General features: G+C 41.9%; 2 protein-coding genes across 7 annotated transcripts in view; both read right to left on the bottom strand.

Annotated features, from left to right (window-relative positions):
- LOC105066695 (pecanex 2) overlaps window positions 1–18,731 on the bottom strand; it is a 271,254-nt gene that overhangs the window by 235,368 nt on the left and 17,155 nt on the right. For 5 of the 6 annotated variants that reach the window (XR_012509907.1, XM_074373145.1, XM_045514586.2 and 2 more), the window contains exons 2-5: window positions 7,754–7,959; window positions 6,840–6,960; window positions 6,158–6,194; window positions 782–2,062 (exon numbers count right to left, since the gene is read on the bottom strand). Coding sequence is in view for 5 of the 6 variants with exons in the window: in XM_074373145.1 (XP_074229246.1) it covers window positions 782–2,062; window positions 6,158–6,194; window positions 6,840–6,960; window positions 7,754–7,863 (1,549 nt within the window). In the remaining variant the exon portion in view is untranslated. Of the gene's footprint in view, window positions 1–781; window positions 2,063–6,157; window positions 6,195–6,839; window positions 6,961–7,753; window positions 7,960–18,731 lie in introns of those variants that run through there. The other variant, XM_045514587.2, reaches the window with a different exon arrangement.
- LOC141579234 (pecanex-like protein 2) lies at window positions 17,435–18,463 on the bottom strand. The gene is made up of 2 exons (XM_074374452.1): window positions 18,289–18,463; window positions 17,435–17,464 (listed from the first exon to the last, which is right to left on the bottom strand). The coding sequence occupies exons 1-2, from the start codon at window positions 18,439–18,441 to the stop codon at window positions 17,435–17,437; spliced, it is 183 nt and encodes a 60-aa protein (XP_074230553.1). The 5' UTR covers window positions 18,442–18,463.

The following is an 18,731-nucleotide window of genomic DNA, read 5'->3' as shown; positions in this document are numbered from 1 at the left end:
AACTGGGAACACTTTTGAGAGTGAAAGGTGGTGCTATGAACAATTATGTTGGTGGAGGGGAAGGTAGAGCTCAGTGGCAGAGTGTGTGCTTAGCATGCACAAGGTCCTGGGTTCAATCCCCAGTGCCTACATTAAAAATAAATAGATACAGAAATAAACCTAATTATGCACCCCCCAAAAAATTTAGAAAAACAATTATGTTGGCAAAACAAGTGTTAATGAGGACCTTCTCAGACAAACCACCATAGATGTTCACTCCTGTTAATATTTGTAAAGTGCTTAGGACAGTGCCTGGCATAAATTAAGAGCTGTGTATTTGTTATAATTATGTTTATAGCTTGAGATAATTCGGAAATCATGCTTACAGGATTTTGTAATGGATTTCATAACGGAATTCAACAGAAAAGTGGATTCATTTCACAGAAATTTGTTTTACGGGCAGTTTTCCCAGAATGCATCTATTCTAGAAAGGAAGCAGCATCTATTGAAGGTGGTAAAATACACTTGCTTATTTCCTTAGAAATACATATTCCTGCTTTCTAGGGAAGCCAAATCTTCATGACTATGCCTTAAATCTCCTGGTGGAGGAAGCCAGTTGCAATCAATACTCATATACAGCTTAGCATCAGCACGCTCAACCAATGTCAGGGACAACACCAAGCGGCAAACAATTACCCAACAGTTGTCCCACTGTTTGCGAAATCAAATCCCAGAAGGCAGATAACAAAGCAACGCATCGCCATCTTTGTACCATCAGGACAGAAGTGCTGTGGAATCATACCTCCGAGAAGCCCGCTGTCTTTGGTCTGCTCTGCTGGCTCACTCCCTTGGTCGGATGCCACCCCTTTGGAAGTATTAATTGATTCTAACAGGGAGACAAATTCCAGGAAGTTGGATTCATTTGGCATTTGTCCTTCCTTGGCCTCTAGGTCAGATTTGGAAGTTGGTATAGTTTTCTCTTTATCAGTAATGATGTCTGCGGAACTTTTGCTCAAGACATCTGTTCCACTGTCTACACTGAGGACCCGGGCGTGTCTCTTTTCATGGCCGGTTCTACAAGATGATGGGTCGAGGGTGGCCTGGCCTTCCACCGCCCCCGGAGAGTCCAAGACCACATTAGTTGTGGGTGGAGGGGTTGTCGCACTGTGGTCTCTTGGCGAAGGACTGCAGTCCTTGGTGGCATTGCCCCCCTCCCCAGATTCATAGCCAGAACACTGATTGGAGGGGGGTTCTGCCATCAGTCTCTCTGGAGTCCTGTCCCCGCCAGTGCCTTCAGGACACACAATGCCTCCTCCTCCATCCTCAGACAGCTCCAGAGTGATGACAGGAATTCTCATCTGCTCCACGTTTGGAGGACCGGCCACCCCTGGGGTAGCTGGCTGTGCATCGGACTCTAAACCAGTTCCCTCGGTGCCAATCACCTTCAGGTGGAGCGAGCTCTCCAAATCTGTCATGGAGTTCTGGGTACTGCTCATGGTGATGACAATCTTAATGGGTTCGTGCAGACTCAGCGGGTCTCCAGGCTGAGAAGTGTCTATCAGAGTGACGGCGACCTCACTATCTGAGTGGTCCACGTCCTGGCTCATGGGCCGGTCTACCTGCTGGGAAGCAGCCGCAGCATCCCGCACAGGTTTGGCGATAACGGTGTCACACCGGGGGCAGCTGCTGCTCAGGCTGTCCTGAGACGCCTGGCTCTGCATATGCTCCCGTATGGAGCCCCGGGTGTGATGTCCAGGATCTGGCATCAGGACTGAATTCTCACTCCCCCAAGGCTGGAAAGAAACATCGGTCTCCAGTAAGTCGTACTGAGACAGAGACAGGTGTGGTGACTTCCTCAAGGCTTCTTTATCCACTAAGCCACCCTCGGATCTGTGGTGGAAAGGGGGCCGTCCCTTCCCTTGATCACCGATGCACCGTTCTGCCATGACTGGCATCACTGGCCTTGCCGGTGTGGTCGTGGTTTCTTGCGCATTGGCTTTAGAAACAGGTAAGCTTTCCGTTCTGATGCCAGGTGAGGTAGATGGCACTGGTGCTCTGGGCTGATCCTCCGACAGAATGACACCTGAAACAGACACAAGGGCAACTTGATGAGCATCCCAAATGGAGGAAGAATGTCCCAGAGCAAGGCCTAAGGACAACAAAACAAAACAATAACACCCAGGGGGCAGGGTACAGCTCAGTGGTAGAACACATGCTAAGCATGCACAAGGTCCTGGGTTCAATTCCCAGTCTCTCCATTAAATAAATAAATAAACCTAATTACCCACCCCTGGCCCAGAGAAAAAAATTAATAAAATGTTTCTCTCTTTCCTTCTTTTTCTTTAAAGTAAATAAATAAATAAAAATAAACACCAGCCACAAATGTCATTAAATGCTCATCTTTGAAATAAGTAGGGGAGGCTTTTGGGGAAGGACCGCTGCCCTAGGTCTGTGGAGCAGCATTCGCTCGGGATTCCAAATAACTCGACCTGGGGACAGAAGAGGCACCTCCCCTAACTCTGCAGTTAACACTTAATGCTTTGGGGCCCTTTACTTGGCAGGGAGGGTTGGTCAGGTGAGAAATACACTATTCTGGGGAAGGTAAGACTCGACTGTTTACAAATGTTAAGTTCGGGCACAACGTTTAACCCTGCAACGGCACCTTAAAAATCAGCAGAGTAACAGAATGTTGTTGGTCGGGTGACCTTTGACGTTTATAAGGAATTCCAGAAGACGCTTGAGTGTGGGCAGGTCTGTTAAGACAGCAGTCTCTTGGCCTGGGAGGTTCAGAGATCCTTCCAGGTTTCCTATGAGTTGGAAACGTGTCATAATAACAATTAATGTATTAGTTGGCCTTTTTTTTATCATCTCAGGTAAAGTGGATTTTCTATCAATGAATGGAAAGTAGATGCCCATGAGAACCTAGATGTCTTCTTGAAGAGATCCATGTCAGTTTCTAATGTATTCATAAATTATAATAAAGATGACTACATACGTCAAAAAAAAAAAAAAAGTAAGGTAGGAGGAAGAAGATTCTAGGTGGGAGAGTTATGCCCAGAATTTGTACTAGAGTCAAAGAGGGTCTTTTGACTACAGCAGGGTAGAGCAGGGTCTCAGTTCCTTCTACCAAGGTGCCCTGAAGACAGAGGAGAGCGAGGAGATAAATACTCCTTCCTCCCTGCTCCAAACCGCTGCTTCCTGACCCAGAGGGTCATAGGCTGAGTCCACCTACGGCAGCTTCATTACCTTGGCTAAGTAATGTAATCCTTCCACACCAAGATTTCCCAGATGTGACACTATTGACATTTTGGACCAGATAATTCTCTGTCATGGGGGCTGTCGTGTGCATTGCAGGATGTTTCACAGCATCCCTGGCCTCCACCCACTCGGGTGATGCTGGTGGCAACTCTACCCTCAGTCAGGACAATGAAAAATGCCTCCAGACACTGTCAGACATCCCCTAGGGAACAGATTCCCTCAGTTGAGAACCACTGTTCTTGGCCTCAATTTCCTTATCTGCAAAATGGGGATAATTATGCCAACCTCTTAAGGCTGCCATGAGGACCCAAAAGGTTGGACTCAGAAAGCACCAGCCCAAAGACGGGCAATGGGCTTGTTGGTGCCTTGACCCGTGGACAGTAATAACCCCATGCTTCTGATGTGATTCATCTATTTTCAGAACATTTTAAGTTTCATCTGCAAAGCAGTGTTTACTGATGGTGGTGACTACGAGTGAGCTCTGTCCTTCTCTCAACTTCCTTAAGACCCGAGCATCCCCTAAGCCTCTTAAGCTTGAAACCTTGGCGTCTTCATGTGGGTTTTCTTTCTCCACTAGCCTTGTGGTCATTCAAACAATAAATGCCTCCAGTTCTTCCTTCTCTTCTATCAGGAAGTGTCTTCTCTGGGGGCATGAGGGGTGCAGTGTCTGAGGGTCTACAAGGTCCCAAGAGAAACAGGATAAGCAACATCTCATTTACTCTAATATTGGCAGAAAGAAAATAAATAATACAACTTGAGGTAATATAAAATGTCACAATTATTAAAATGAATGGGAATATTATGAAAAAGAATGAAAAAAAATAAGACATAACATGCATTTTTCAAATTAACTCTTGCCGTAGGTGGACCCAGCCTATGACCTGCAGGTGTCAGGAAGTGACGGTTTGGAGTAGGTACAGGAAGGAGTATTTACTTGCCCTCCTCTGTCTTCAGAAGCACTCTGGTAGAAAGAATCGAGGGACCCTGCTCTACCCTGCTGTAGTCAAAAGACCCTGTTTGACCCTAACCCTGACCCTGACCCTAAAGAGACATGGACAGTAATAAGTGTTATCAAAGACATGGGGAAACTGTGACCCATATACAGATGGTAGGAATTTAAAGGGATACACCTGCTTTCTAAAACAGTCTGGCCATTCCTCAAATGGTTAAACACAGAGTTACTAAATGACCTGGCAATTCCACTCCTGGAAGTACATTCAAGAAAATGAAAACACATGTCCACACAAAAATCTGCACATGAATGTTCACTGCAGCATCAGTCATAATAGCCCAAAAGTTCCAACAACACAAATGATCATCGACTGATACCTGAATAAATAAAATGTGGTATATCCATTTAATGAAATATTATTTGGCAATAAAAGAAATAAAGTACTGATACAAGCTACAACATAGATGAACCTTGAAAACATTAGGCTAGTCACAAAAGACCACATGTGATATGATTCCAGTTATATGAAATGTCCAGAATAGGCAAATCTATAGAGACAGAAAGAGCATTAGTGGTTGCCTAGGGCTGGGAGAGATGGGAGGTTGAGTGGTGATGGCTAAGTGGTGTGGGCTTGCCTTTCAAGGTGATGAAAGTATTTTAAAATTGATCGTGATAATGTATACACAACTCTGTGACTATACTAAAAGCCACTGACAGTAAGTGAATTGCATGGCATCTGAATGATGTCTCAATAGAGTGGTTAAAAAGTAAAGCCACTGTGCCTTTTAACAATAAGAACTAGATGCTAGGGTAGTATGTTATGAGACTGGTCCAAGAAAAAAAATTGCTCTAGTGCAGTGTTGCTGAAAAAACATTGCATAAGTCACCTAGACATTTTTCATTTCATTATGACTCAGAGTGAAATGATCTATGCAAAACCTCTACTGCAATCCCCAACACAAGGAAGGAAGGAATGGTTTTAATTGGAATGATGAAATTAAAGGCCAGAACAGACATTGAAAGGAGGTAAATAATGTGAGGGTGTTGATAGCAACAGGACACCTGCTCTGGAAGAATATACAGTTTAATACAAGGAAAACTGTGTGTGTCAAAATGGACAAAATAATGTGTGAAATCCTGTGCGTAACTAAAATATTTGAAATCTAACTAATGTACGTTTCATTTCAGTAGCAACATAGAAAAAACAATGTGGATGATCTTTTATGTTATTATATTGATAATAATGATATTATATTAATATAGTATACTAATGGAATTTAGCTGAGTGATGAAAAAAGAAACTTCATTGTAGGTTTTCAGGACCATGGTGCTAATTGCAGCTGCTTTCCAGAAAATAAAATTTTACGCTAGCCTCAAAATTTAAAGAGAGCATAAATTTCTCTTTGTAGTAGTACCGCCAAAAAATAGAATTGCAGAGACAGGAAGGGGTTTATTCAGGCTTCCTAAGTCTTCTGAAGGCAATGAAAAGACAGGAAAATGAAATCTTAGTGAAAAAGTAGAACAGAAGTTTGGGAGGATTTAAAAGAAAAATCCTAGAAACAAAACTTGTAACTTGAGAGACATGCAGACATACAGAATGCACTGTAATTCCCTCAGCTATTTTTCCATGTAAGTACTACAATAAAAAGTCTGTGTGCTATAATTAATTTATTCTATTTTACATCTGCTGTTATAAGCTTGAAATGAGGCACAGGCTAGAGAAAGAACAATGAAATCCAGTCAATACAATATCACAGTCGGAATGCAGGCACGATAAACAAATTTCGAGCAGAAATAAATAAAACGAAGAGCTAAAGAAATGAAGGTAAATATAACTATGCAGTCTTCGGTCTGGTTCCAATTTGGAATGAATTCCCTGGCATTCCACTGTATAAAATCATTTTTCATGTCACCAAGGATAATGCTGTGATAAAATATTAAAGAATAAGAAAAGAACAGGCACTCTACCTTTGAGATCTTCCACTGTTTCCTGTGCCGGGAGCCCCTAAATAAATGAAAGAACAGAAATCAATATGACTCAGCTCCCTGCCCATTTCCAGGCAGTCAGCAGACACCGAGCAGCAGTCACTGTTTTTCTAAATAGCACATAGAGAAGAGACAATATGGTGTCCACGAAAAAAAAGGGAGAGCAAAAATGAATGCAAAAAAATACATATATATACATGTGTAGATGTGCAACCAAGACCACCATGCTGTGATAAAAGAGAGTTTGGTAATTAAGAAACTAACAAGGAGAAATAAAATGCTACAGTGAATTCAGCCCGAGAGAGTGAATCCAGAAAAAAGGCGATGTACCAACTTTCCAAGAGATAAGTGTGATTTAAGGTGGAGGGGTGGAGTTGACTCCAGGGGAAGACACTGCAAATCTGATGATTCAGATGAGTGACAGACAGGAGAAGGGAGAAGGGAGGGAAAGTGGGGAGCCTCAGCAGGGATTGGGTGTGTATTGAGCACGTGATTGTGTTTCTCTTATGGTCCGTATGCTCCTCCCTGGTCATTTCTACACAAGGGCCAGTATTTACAGCCAGTGTATGTAAACTGAAGTCAATGAATGCCTTGCTCACCTCTCTTCTAGGTATCGACACTACAGCAACATGGAGAGAGTGAAACAGAAAAACAGACCACTGACCAGGAGCCCAGAAGAGTGATGAGAGTTTATGCTCTGTCCTCTGGAGCTGCAGCGGAGGGGAGGCGTGGCAAGGGTTCGACTGGCCTCTTCCTTTTTGCCATGGTTTATCTGCCCATTATTGCTAATTCCACATGAGAAACACAGAAGTGATATTATCAAACAGAACATGGCTCTTTGGACATTAGTCCCAAATAATTTTTCCCTTGATTCTACTTGGTCAAATTCATTGTCTACAAATTTTATTTTTAAGACCTAATAAACATTACTTTAAAACAAGACATGCTCTCTTAAGGAATTATCAGAAATAAGAGCACGAATGGTGACAGATGTTCACACGAGAATTACTTTCGACATTTTAGTTCTATGTAATGTATTACTTTTATATTAACAAACACAAATGCTCTTTTTGAAAATACTCTGGCATATGCACTAAGCATTTAAATGGCAAGATAACCACAGGGAACCATATTCAATATCTTGTAATAACCTTTAATGAAAATGAATATATATATTCACTCATATATATATGCATGACTGGGACACTGTGCTGTACACCAGAAATTGACACATTGTAACTGACTGTGTTTCAATTTAAAAAAAGGTAAAGTTAAAATTTTAAATTCAAAAAACAAATTTTAAATAAATGGCAAGTAAAAATACTGAAGTAAAATCTTTTGCTAGGCTAAGCCTAAAGCAAATGAATTTCAGAGTATAAGGTCATATTAAATAGTCAGTTAAATCTTAATCAACATCAATTTTATGCCTAAGTGTACACTTAAATATAAGAAAAATGTATATATTTGTGTCTAGCTATACTGGTATATTTTCATAAACAACCAAAAAATGAGAAAATTATTTTTAATAAAAATTAAAACATTTGAATTATGAACTGATGCATTAATTCGAAACATTACCTTGGATTTTTGTGATTAGTTATGTGGTTACTGTTGGCCTCTTTGTCTTTATCTGGCTTTTCTTTCTTTCTGGAGGGCGTTTGCTGAATCAGTTCTCCTTTATCAAACATGAGGTGTAGGCGATAACTGACCAATTTGATTACTGTGAAGAATATAGTCACCAAACTGCAGTAAAAAAATACAGTGATGGCATTTGGAGGAAAAGCCTAAAGAAGAGAAAAGAAAGGGAAAAAATCAGGCCACAAGGTAGAGAAGTACAGTCATCCTCTGTAGTTATTTGTGTGAAGAAATTTATAGGTTTTCAGGTCCTGGATAATAGTCTATTACATATTTTATGAATTTCCTTTATTTAAAACATTAAGCAAATTTAATATTTTCTCAGAAAATCCAGAACTTCTGGCTATATGTTGAGAACAGAATGAGCTCAGCTGTGGTTGGGATGCTGGAAATATGGATTAAGAACTCCCAGAGCCAGACATGTGAGCATGCACGCTAACATATATGAAACTGCCTGATGGAACATGGGAGGGAGCCCTCAAGGCAGTACCCCTTAGAAGTCAGCCAGCCTTGCAAGTACATCATGTTTAAAAATGATGAGGTAGGTAGGACTGAAACATTGTAACGTACACCAGAAACTGACACAACATTGTAAACTGACTATACTTTAATTTACAAAAATATGATGAGGTGGGTGGAATCTAGACATTTGACTCATCCTCAAAAGACAGCCCTACCTGCACTTCTGCCTTGCAAAGTAAAATGAACAAAAAGGAGAATACAATGCTTTCTCTCAGGCCTGCTATTTAGCTTTCTTTGAGTCTATTGTCTGTTTCTTATTACTTACTTCTGTTCTAATTTCTTTGCACTCCTAGGCCTCTTGCTTTGTGTGCAATTTTCATGAGGCAAATGCTAGACAGAAAAGTGGCACGCAAATGTTGGCTCATCCAGATTGTGCTACAGGGAATGATGAGATAGGGAAATAGCCAAAGGCTACAGAGGTAGATTTGAGGCAGGGGCATTAAAATGAAAATCTTCATGGGTCCAAATGCTTTGAAAACTACTTTAGAAAGCTGATACCTGTAACTGTCTCATTCTCTCTTCTCTTCTCATAAAGATTGAGTGCAGAGTTTAGTCAATGAATGCTTAAGATAGTCAAGAAATCTGGATTCATGTTGTCTTTTTAATTTCAGATGGCTACAGTAAGAGTTAACATTTTAGTTACATCTTTAATGTATACAGAGATCCATAGGATCAATCAATCAGTGAGCTCATTAAAGGCAAAGTGATGTCAACCTCAACACAATAAGTTCAACCATAAATCTGTACTGATATCGAGTCTGAATATCATTGAATATTGCCAGAAACAATCCCTCCAGTGTGACAACCAAAACTGTCTCCAGACATTGTCAAGTGTCCCTGAAGGAGGTGCAGACTTGATCTCCCATTGAAAACCACTGCCTAGCCCCTAAATGTATATGTGGTTACTTTGCACCAAACACAGGGATTAAAAAAACATAGTCCTTACACACAGAGTTCAAAATTGATAGATGAGTAATAGCTAGAAGATAGAGTAGCAAGTGCCAGAATTCTGGTAAGTTGAGGTATGCCTAACCAAGGGATGGGGGTATGGGGCCAAAGAAATGATTCCAGGGAAAGCAGACATCTGTGAAAACTAAGAAGGGTGCTAAGAAAAGCCAGAAGGAAGGCAGAGCTTATGAAAAGTGCAAACATTTCAGAGTATTTCACATGGGGCATTCCAAGTATGGTAATACATCAAAAGTTCCAGACACCATATGCTTCAGAATTTGATGTTCACCATGAAGAAAGAGTGCAGAATGCTATTTAAGCATGGAATGAAAATATTGGGATATGCATTTTATAAGATCATCAGTGTAGATGGGAGGCTGGACACAGGATGAGCTGGTCATGAGGAGACCAGAAGGGGGCCAACTGACTTCATGGAAGAGTTTAATGAAATCAGCTACGTGGACGCCCAGTGTGCAGCATAAATGATAATTTCTCCATAAAATCACTGTAAAGCCTGTAAATTGTAATATAAATGTAGATATAAATTATTGCCTCTGCTCTTCTAAATCAGTAGTAGAAACTCCACAGCCATTGCTAAAAGAGACTTCTGAGACCATCAGGACCAATGGCAGGATTGTTGGAATAAATAAATGATCTTACAAGGCGACTACCTGGAAAGACCACCACATGGTAAGTTGCTATTTTTTTATTTTAAAAAGTTATTATTTACAGAAAACAGTATGGCAGTTCCTCAAGAAATTAAAAATAGAATAACCATACGATCCAACAATTCCACTTCAACCCAGAAGAACTGAGAGCATGGTCTTGAAGAGAGATTTGTACATCCACCTTCACAACATTATTATTATTCACAATTGCCAAGAGGTGGAAGCAACCCAAGTGTCTCTCGATGGATGGTGGATAAACAAAATGTGAACACAACACACGCAATGAACTATTTTCCAACCTTAAAAAGGAATGGAATTTTGACACACTCTACAGTCCTGATGAGTCCTGAGGACATTATGCTAAGTAAAATCAGCCAGTCACCAGAAGACTAAACAGTGATTGCACTTCCATGAAGTACCTAGAGTAGCGAAATTCACAGAAAGGGGAAGGAAAATGGAGATTACCAGAAATTCAGGGGAGGGAAAATAGGGAGCTGTTGCTTAATGACTACGGACTTTCAGTTTTGAAAGATGGAAACATTCTGGAAACAGGCTGTACACAATGTGACCATACTTAACTCCACTGAACTGTAGACTTTTAAGTTATGTGCATTTTACTACAAATTTCAAAAGTGATTATTATTTTAGATTTATCTTGAGATGACATATGGCATTTTCCAACTGAGAAATAGGAACAAACTAATCACACTGGACCCTCCTGTCTGGAAATGCAGGTTAAGCAGGACCAGTTCATCAAGAGCCTACTGTTTCTCCTAGACCATCCCTCAAGATCAAGTTGAATCCCCTCCACTAGTGTCTGCTGCCCAGAGTAAGCTACTAGTAAAAGCCCCACGTAATCAGCTGTACCTTAGAGACAGTCAAGCTCCCTACTCAGAGGGCCTTTCACAAGGATTTATTGGACAGACTCTGTGCTTGGCACTGGGGAGGGAGCTGCGAACAAAATAGGTGAATGTCTGTCTTCAAGGAGCTTCCATTATGGTGCAGACTAATTATACCTAATTTCAAAATTAATCAACTTCTCTCCAACAAGGGAACGTAACCTACCTACACTTAAAAAGAATGAAATGATACTCCTTGCAGCGACATGGATGGACCTGGAGATGGTCATACTAAGTCACTCAGACAGAGAAAGACAAATCTTATCAAAAGATGAGGAAGACCAATGGGAAATAAGTATTCGTTCTCTTGATTTTCTTCTGAGACGGTAAAGATTTGGAGATAGGAACTAAAATATACACAAAATCCAATATAGAAAATTCCTAAGGTCCTTCACAGTCCAAAGACTTCTATATTTGTTTTCTATATTTAAGATCTACCACAACAAACAAAAACAAAGCGTAAATACAGGACAGAAATAGACTCATAGACAGAGAATACAGACTTGTGGTTGCCAGGGGGGCGGAGGGTGGGAAGGGATAGACTGGGATTTCAGAATTGTAGAATGGATAAACAAGATTATACTGTATAGCACAGGGAAATATACACGAAATGCTATGGTAGCTCACAGAGAAAAAAAATGTGACAATGAGTGTGTATATGTCCATGTATGACTGAAAAATTGTGCTGAACACTGGCATTTGACACAACATTGTAAAATGATTATAAATCAATTAAAAATGTTTTAAAAAAATCTACCAATATCAATAAATGAGATAAAGTCATTTTTGTTTGAGCCAGTGGTCTTTTCTTTTTAAGTCCAAGTTCTCCACCATAGGGAAAAGGTTGTGATTATTATCTAAATACTTCAAAGAAAAAGAGAATTGCCACAGGAGTAATAACACAAAGGTTATCTTGGAAACAACAGCAAAATTCAAACTTTATGGCAATCCAATACCAAGAGTGACACCTTGGTTTTCAAACTCCATTTTTAATGATCTGGACCCAGGCCACAACGTTGTGGTGAGTATATTGAAATGGGCCTGACCACAGACTGTTAAATGCACTACTAAAATTGTGAATTCTCTTCCTGAGTTAGATTTCATTAACGGAAAGAGTGATTTGATTTTCCACCATGTATGAAGCACCACACCAGGGACCAAGGTGGGGATTCAAATCGTATCCTCACCCACAGGATTCCTCCAAACTAGAGGCAAGGATAGCCTCCCCACCTTGACTCCGAACATCTTCAGATTTTGGATTGTACTCTTTCCCACTCCCTGTGTGAAAGAACGGTCTTTACCACTTGTCTTCATTTCTTCACCTCCCATTGCCTCTTAAACCCACAGCAATCTGGCGACTACTCCCCAACTCCACGGAAAACGTTCTTGTCAATGTCTCTAAATACAAAAATTCAACACAGTTTTCTCTTTTCTCAGCAGCACTCCACAACAGTCCCTCACTTCTTGAAACATTGTCTTCTTTTTGCTTCTGAGAGGCCACGGTCTTCTAGCTGTTCTCTGCCTGACGTCTGAGTCTGCATCTCCTGGGACCTCAGTGCTTAGCCCTCTTCTCTCTCACTACATCTTCCTGCTCAGTCCCTTGGAAGTACATATAACCTGTATATTTATGACTTTCTGATCTATATCTCTAGCTTAGACGCCCATGTTGTGAAATTCCCTGGATTAGAGGTGGTATGGCAGAGTGGGTACCAACTCCAGCTGCTTGTGCTCTGCTTCTGGTTCAGTCACAACTTGCCAAGTATCCTTAAGCATCTTAACCACCCTCTCCATGTCAGTTTCACCAACTGTAAAATGGGAACAATGACAGTGCCTGTCTGGGCTGTTGTGAGGATGAGATGGATTCAGTCCATGCAAAATGCTTGCAACAGTGCCTGCCTCATAGGAGCTCAGTGAGTGTTGGCTGTTTTTATTATCTATTCTAATAATGATAATGTTAACGGGGGAAAAATCCAAAAAATCTGAATAGCATTAAGAAATAATCTATCTTTTTTCTTCCATAGTATGTAGGAAAGAGTTTTAGAGGGGATGAAATGGGGATAAGGCTGGGGAACGTGTAAAAGTAATCATCTGAGAGACCAAATGGATAAAATCGGAAAACAATAATCACCCTGATAAGGATCAACTTCCAGACAAAAGAAATCACACCAAGGGTATTAGGATATTAGACATTACAACTGGGAAAAATAACAGAGTACCTTAGGAGAGCAGGATTACCGTGTGGAACTAGACATTCTGAAATCTGAATCAAATCTGTGCTTTGTTACTTAAAGCAACTATAGGACTTGTATTACCTGTGACCTGAAGTCATGGGGCTTGTGCAATTTTTATCTAAGAATAGAGAAAAAAAAACTCCTCTATGGAGAGAATCCAAATATAACTAGTCACTAACTGAGAGAAATTAAGAGAAGTAGAGGTGGGGTGGGAGACAGAAATCTAACTACCAGAAAATCAGTCATGAGCTTGAAACACTAGAAGAGAAAGAAAAGGGGGAAACAGGGCTTTTTTTGGAGAGGGCTGTGGAGGCCGACATCCCAGAATACGGCAGGTGCTGCTTCTTTTGCCACAGACACAAAAACACAACCAGCTGATACACGCCCGTGTGTCTAAATGGCAGAAGATGACGGAAAGCAGGAGGAATTTTGCAGAAGGGTGGAAATGTCACTCAAGAAAGATGGTACTAACTTACAAAGACTGAAGATGACTCCCTAGGGATAGGGGACAGCTCCATAAAATTGCTTGCACCAGGAAAGCAAAGTCCCCATGGAGCAGAGCCCTTTGGACATACAGTCCAAACAGCCACCTGGAGCAGCAAAAATTTTAAACCAACTGCATGGGATGGCATTCAGCCCAAGCCTAGAAGGGTTGGGTCATCCCCAAGCTGCAGCCCCTGCACCCGAAGCCCACTCTGCTTCAGGCAGGTGAGGTCAGGAGGAAGGAATTTCAGACATCCAAATGGATTATGGGAAAGTGCAAAGCATCATGCATCTCAGCTGAGAATAAATAAGGTACCCACAGGCACAAGGACTGGATAACCAGCTTCTGGGAATCAAAGGAGACAAAGTACGGAGCATGTGATTCAGCAGCAGGAAAAGCCTTTCTTCTGAAGAAGCTGAATACGAATGCCATGACTGACCAGTGAGAGGTATCCTTTATGGCAACAGGAACGTGCCAAGCAGTCCAACAAAGTAACAACACCAAGTGCACCCGGCCAGGCCCGCTGTGTCAGGTTGTAGGGGTTGCATCCTGCACAGTGGCCTCTAGCTGCCAGGGTCTGATGGTGGCTGAATCCAGCCCGCAGGTCCTGAGCCAGGAAAGGGTGCCTTTTTGGACAGATAACCTTCTTGTAATTCATACAAGAGCCTCTTCTATGTTAGAAGTGGTGGTGTAAAAAGGGGTGGCCAGAGAAACACAAAACCTAAAGAAAAATAGTTATGTCCCCAAATGGGGAGTGGCCACAAACCATGACAGAAGAGTCACGAACTCCATGTGACTCGGTGTGACAGGGAGTCCAGGCAGAGCGCCCACGGTATGTCTAGTGCTGCCCTGGCCTGTGCCAGGTAATCCCGTTTTATTATAAGTATACCCATTAGTAATGAAGTGGTTCCTATCAAAAAAAAAGTCCCCAAGGCTAAGTTAAAAAGCAGAACCAGAAACAGAGCTAGTCTGGCTAAAATAAAAGAAAACCCAAGGAAACAGAAAGCTACGGCCATAAAATAAAAGACAGATATTCTGTGTGGAAGTCAGCTGTAACGTTGCCCTGCATGGGGTCTTGAAGAACGGGAAGGTTCCACGCCAGATCTTTTCTGCTACTCAACTTTTCTTCTCAGGTCAGCCTTACCACCACCAGGATAATCAGAACACCACTTCACGAGGGTCCACTGTTTCAGGGAGCTCCAATGCTCATGTGCATAGCAGGTCAGGGGGCACAGGGGGCACAGGCCAAGGATTTGGACAGAACAGGACCTCAGCTTAAAATTCTGAATTTTACTACGTATTATCTAGATGGCTTTCGGCAAGCGCCCTCTGGATCTCAGTTGCCAAATCGATAAAAACCAAACCCGCTATCCCCATTTTACAGATGAGAAAGCTGAGGCCTGGAGAAAGGCAGTGACTTGCACAAGATCACACAGTGGATAAGCATCAGGGCAGGGACGTCTTTCGACACTGGTGCTGTCGGAACTTATTCAGGGTGAGACTCAGGCCCAGGGTGCTCTTGTTCTAAGCTATACATAGATCTCTGTTGGTTCTCTCAGAACAAGCACAAGAACACGAGTGAGAAAGGAAAGATTAGATATCTCTGATGCTCTGATGACAACTGCACCTTCCAGTTTGTCCAAAACAAAATTAGGCTGACAATAAATCAAAGTATTGACAATCTTTTCAGATTGTCTAAATTGACCTAATGCTTTTAGTTACATACTTCTGAGCATTTCTTGAAAATATAGAATTTATAAATGCTAATAAGTAACCTATTTTCTGCATTATCAACTAGACCTAAGTAACCTCTGGGGCTTAGAGATAAGTTTGCCTCAATAATTAATAATAAATTTTAAGTTACATATTCAAAACCCCTGTTAAATTAAATGGTGGATTCTCCCTACAGTGGAACTGTCTTGATTAAACATGTTCCATCCAATTGTGCAAAAACCAGAAAAGTTCAAGGCCACTTAAATTACAGAACTTCAAATAAGCCCCTGCTATCAGCAAGCATCCAGGAATCTTTTCTGGACTAAGTTCTCATAAGTGGAACAAACTGAGAAAGATGTTAACAATCACAGGCAGCTCTGAAGCGCAGAAAAATATACTTAGGAATCAAAAGGGAGAGAAGAGAACCCTCCATTGGGGAAGGAGGTCTTTTATGTCTAAGGTCACTTTCAGAAACTAGAAGACCAGAGCAAGAGAAGGATTACTTGCATTTTTTTCAATAAGACAGGCTAGGTATTAAAAAGCAGCACAATAACAAAAATCCACTCACATAAAATCATTCTGTGATAGTTAAAAGCACACTGGCATAAAGGCATGAAAATTTCAGTATAACTGGTTTGATCCAAAGAATCCAACATGAGTAAAATTATTTAAGGTATCAGTTTTTTGCTTTCTAAACTCTTAAGATTTAGCCAAAAATTATTTTTAAATAGCATTAAAGAGGAACTTAACTAAGGACAATTTCTTATTTACAAATATAAGTAGAAATCAAGTTACTCAATGAAGCATAATTAGATGGAAATTAAGGACCCTGATCATATGCATACACCAAATCTTGAAAGGAGTTACGTAAAAATGAGCTCATATTCATTAAAAAAAATCTGCAGGATTATACATTAAACATTAATGTGGTTGTTGTTGAGAAGTGGGATAATAGAAGCAATATATATTGCTTTCATTATCAGGAAATGCTCTAAATGTATTGTTAGGCAGACAATCTAATGCTGGTTGGAAGAGAAAGAGATGCATGTTGATTTTATTTCCACCAGTTTATTACACATGAGATCATTGCTCACCAAATGCAAGGCACTCTGCTAGGTACAACGAGGAAAACCAAGATGAATTGACAAAATCAAAATCCATGCCCTCACAAAGCTCACGACCCAGGAGTAGAGGTAAAATACATGTTCCAACAACTAAGTACGGAGTTCAAAACATGCCACAGCACACACAGTAAATACAGAATGGTATTTGGGCAAAGGAGAAGAGAAATTAATTCCAGATAAGTGAAATCAAGGAAGCCTAGGCAGTGATGCTCATTCCATCGGCCTCTGAAGGGTAGAGAGATTTTGGCAAGTGAATAATGAAAAACGGGGGAAAAAGGTTAGTTCATATTGAGCAGTCACCATGTGCCAGGTACTGAGAAGGACTTTGATTCATTCAATCCTCATATGTACCCTTTTAGTCCGGCTTTACAAACCAGGGAGCTCAAGCTGGCTCAAGCTCACACAACCACTAAGCAGAAGACCCAGAACTGAACCCAAGCTTGCCATCCTCATCACTGCTCGGTGCTGCCCTTCTAGGCAAAGGGAAAACATTGGGACCTACCTACCGGCTAAGGAAATACGATGAAAAAGGTCAAAGAAGAGGAAATTTACGCTTACTGAAGGGTCACCATGGATCAGCTGCTGTATTAAGTGTTTTTATATGAAATATATTATTCCCATGAACTGGTCATTATCACATCTATTTTAAGGATGAGAAAACTAAGACCTAGATGGGTCAAATATCAGGTCAGACCTAACAGCTAATAAGTAGCAAGATGGAAATTTACATCAGGTCTGAGTTCAATCCCAGGTCAAGCCAGAAAGATGGATAGCTTTATGTGCTCATTTAAGCCCCCAAAACAACACTGTGCCTCTGGTCATAGTACTTTTCTCATTTTACAGATAAGAAGTAAAAAAAAACAGATTAGGTAAGTAACTTCCCCAAGGTCACAGAACTGCTAAGAGGTGAATCCCAAATTTAACACAGGCAGCCTAACTTCAGAGCCAGATTTCTGACCCTCCAGATAAACTACCTGAATGAGAGTAAACAGGACCCAAATCATGCACAATCTCTAACGTCACACTCAGACTCCGTCAGCCATGCAAACTCATTGAAGATTTTTGCTGTGGAAAACATAATCAAACTACGTGTTAGGAATAAACTCCTTCAATAGACATATCAAAATTAGGTTCATGGCACATCATGTTTTAGTAAGACTCAGAGCATCCTACTTGTGTAACTTTTCAAATAAGGTTAAACATTGTTTCAATTAGGTATATTTACCTAAGAAGGCCAAATATGTAGTTATTCAGCAAGCACTCAATTGTGGTAACCTTACTAAACTGTCAAGCCCCAACTAGATGCTGTGTAATACTTCACTTCTCTTAAACAACATCAGATTTACCCATTATTATATTTTTCTGCAGATCTCGACACAGTGGTGTGGAAATTGCGAACTGTGTAACTGATCATTGAAACCGCCTTCCCACAGTAAAACAAGAAGGGAGGAAAGGGGGTAAAAAGATCAATAACTGAAATAGGTTTGCTTTTAACATTTCATGTTTGCCTTTTGGCTATCATGCACAGTATCTCAGACCAAACATTATCCCAAGCTACCCAGCCAAGGAGCCTAGGGCTGCTTACATACAAAATAGGTTGAACATTCCACAGCGAGGAGCAGAGTCTGACTCATCCTGACAGGCAGCATCAATTCTTAATGAGTCCCCGAGCCCCCAAAGTCCTTTCCACTTCTTTTCCTGCCAGTGAGCCCCTCCCTGGTCCTCCTTTCTCTGTTACTGCCTCTGTCCCAAATTCCTGAAGCCTTTCCCCATCCCATCTCTTAGTGGGGATCATAGTCAGTCTTTTCCAACATGAGGCACACTCGGAGGGAGGGTTTTTCTGGTTGCTCCATCCCCACCTTTCCCAGGACTTGGAGCTCCCCACTCACCAGATGCATGGCCAGGGGCAGCAGCAGCAGGAACAGCCACAGGTAGAGGTGGAAGCTATTGGTGAACGTGCTCTGCTCGGGGTCGTGGTACCAGCCCCCCGTGAGCGCGGCCCACACGCCCTGCCGGAGCAGCTGCAGCACCTGGGACACCATGCCTGCGCCCCGGGGCCGGCGCGCACCGCCGGGACGCCCTCAGCTTTAACACGCAGGCCCCCGGGGGGCCCCGCCGCCGCCGCCGCCGCCGCCACCGCCCCCTCCCGCGCCTTCCGCCCCTCGACCGAAGCTCGGGCTGCCTTTCTGCCCGGACCCGCGAACCGCGGCGCCGGAGCCGGCTGCTGCCGCCGGGCAGGGGGGCGCCATGTCCGAGGGAGGAAAGATTTTCCCATGGTGCTCAGAGGTGGCTGCTCAGAGGATGCTCCAGAGGCTCCGCCCAGCGCCCGCCC

Source organism: Camelus bactrianus, chromosome 11 (assembly GCF_048773025.1).
Source record: "Camelus bactrianus isolate YW-2024 breed Bactrian camel chromosome 11, ASM4877302v1, whole genome shotgun sequence".
Classification (NCBI taxonomy): Eukaryota; Metazoa; Chordata; class Mammalia; order Artiodactyla; family Camelidae; genus Camelus; species Camelus bactrianus.
This window is presented reverse-complemented; position numbering and strand designations above follow the sequence as displayed.

What these genes read in the sequence shown, in the direction of transcription:
- LOC141579234 (XM_074374452.1), bottom strand. Translation starts at nt 18,441, where the DNA reads ATGGTGTCCCAGGTGCTGCAGCTGCTCCGGCAGGGCGTGTGGGCCGCG. An exon ending in TGCCCCTGGCCATGCATCTG is followed by an intron (nt 17,465 to 18,288) that starts GTGAGTGGGGAG and finishes TGTTTTCCACAG; the next exon opens with CAAAAATCTTCAATGAGTTT.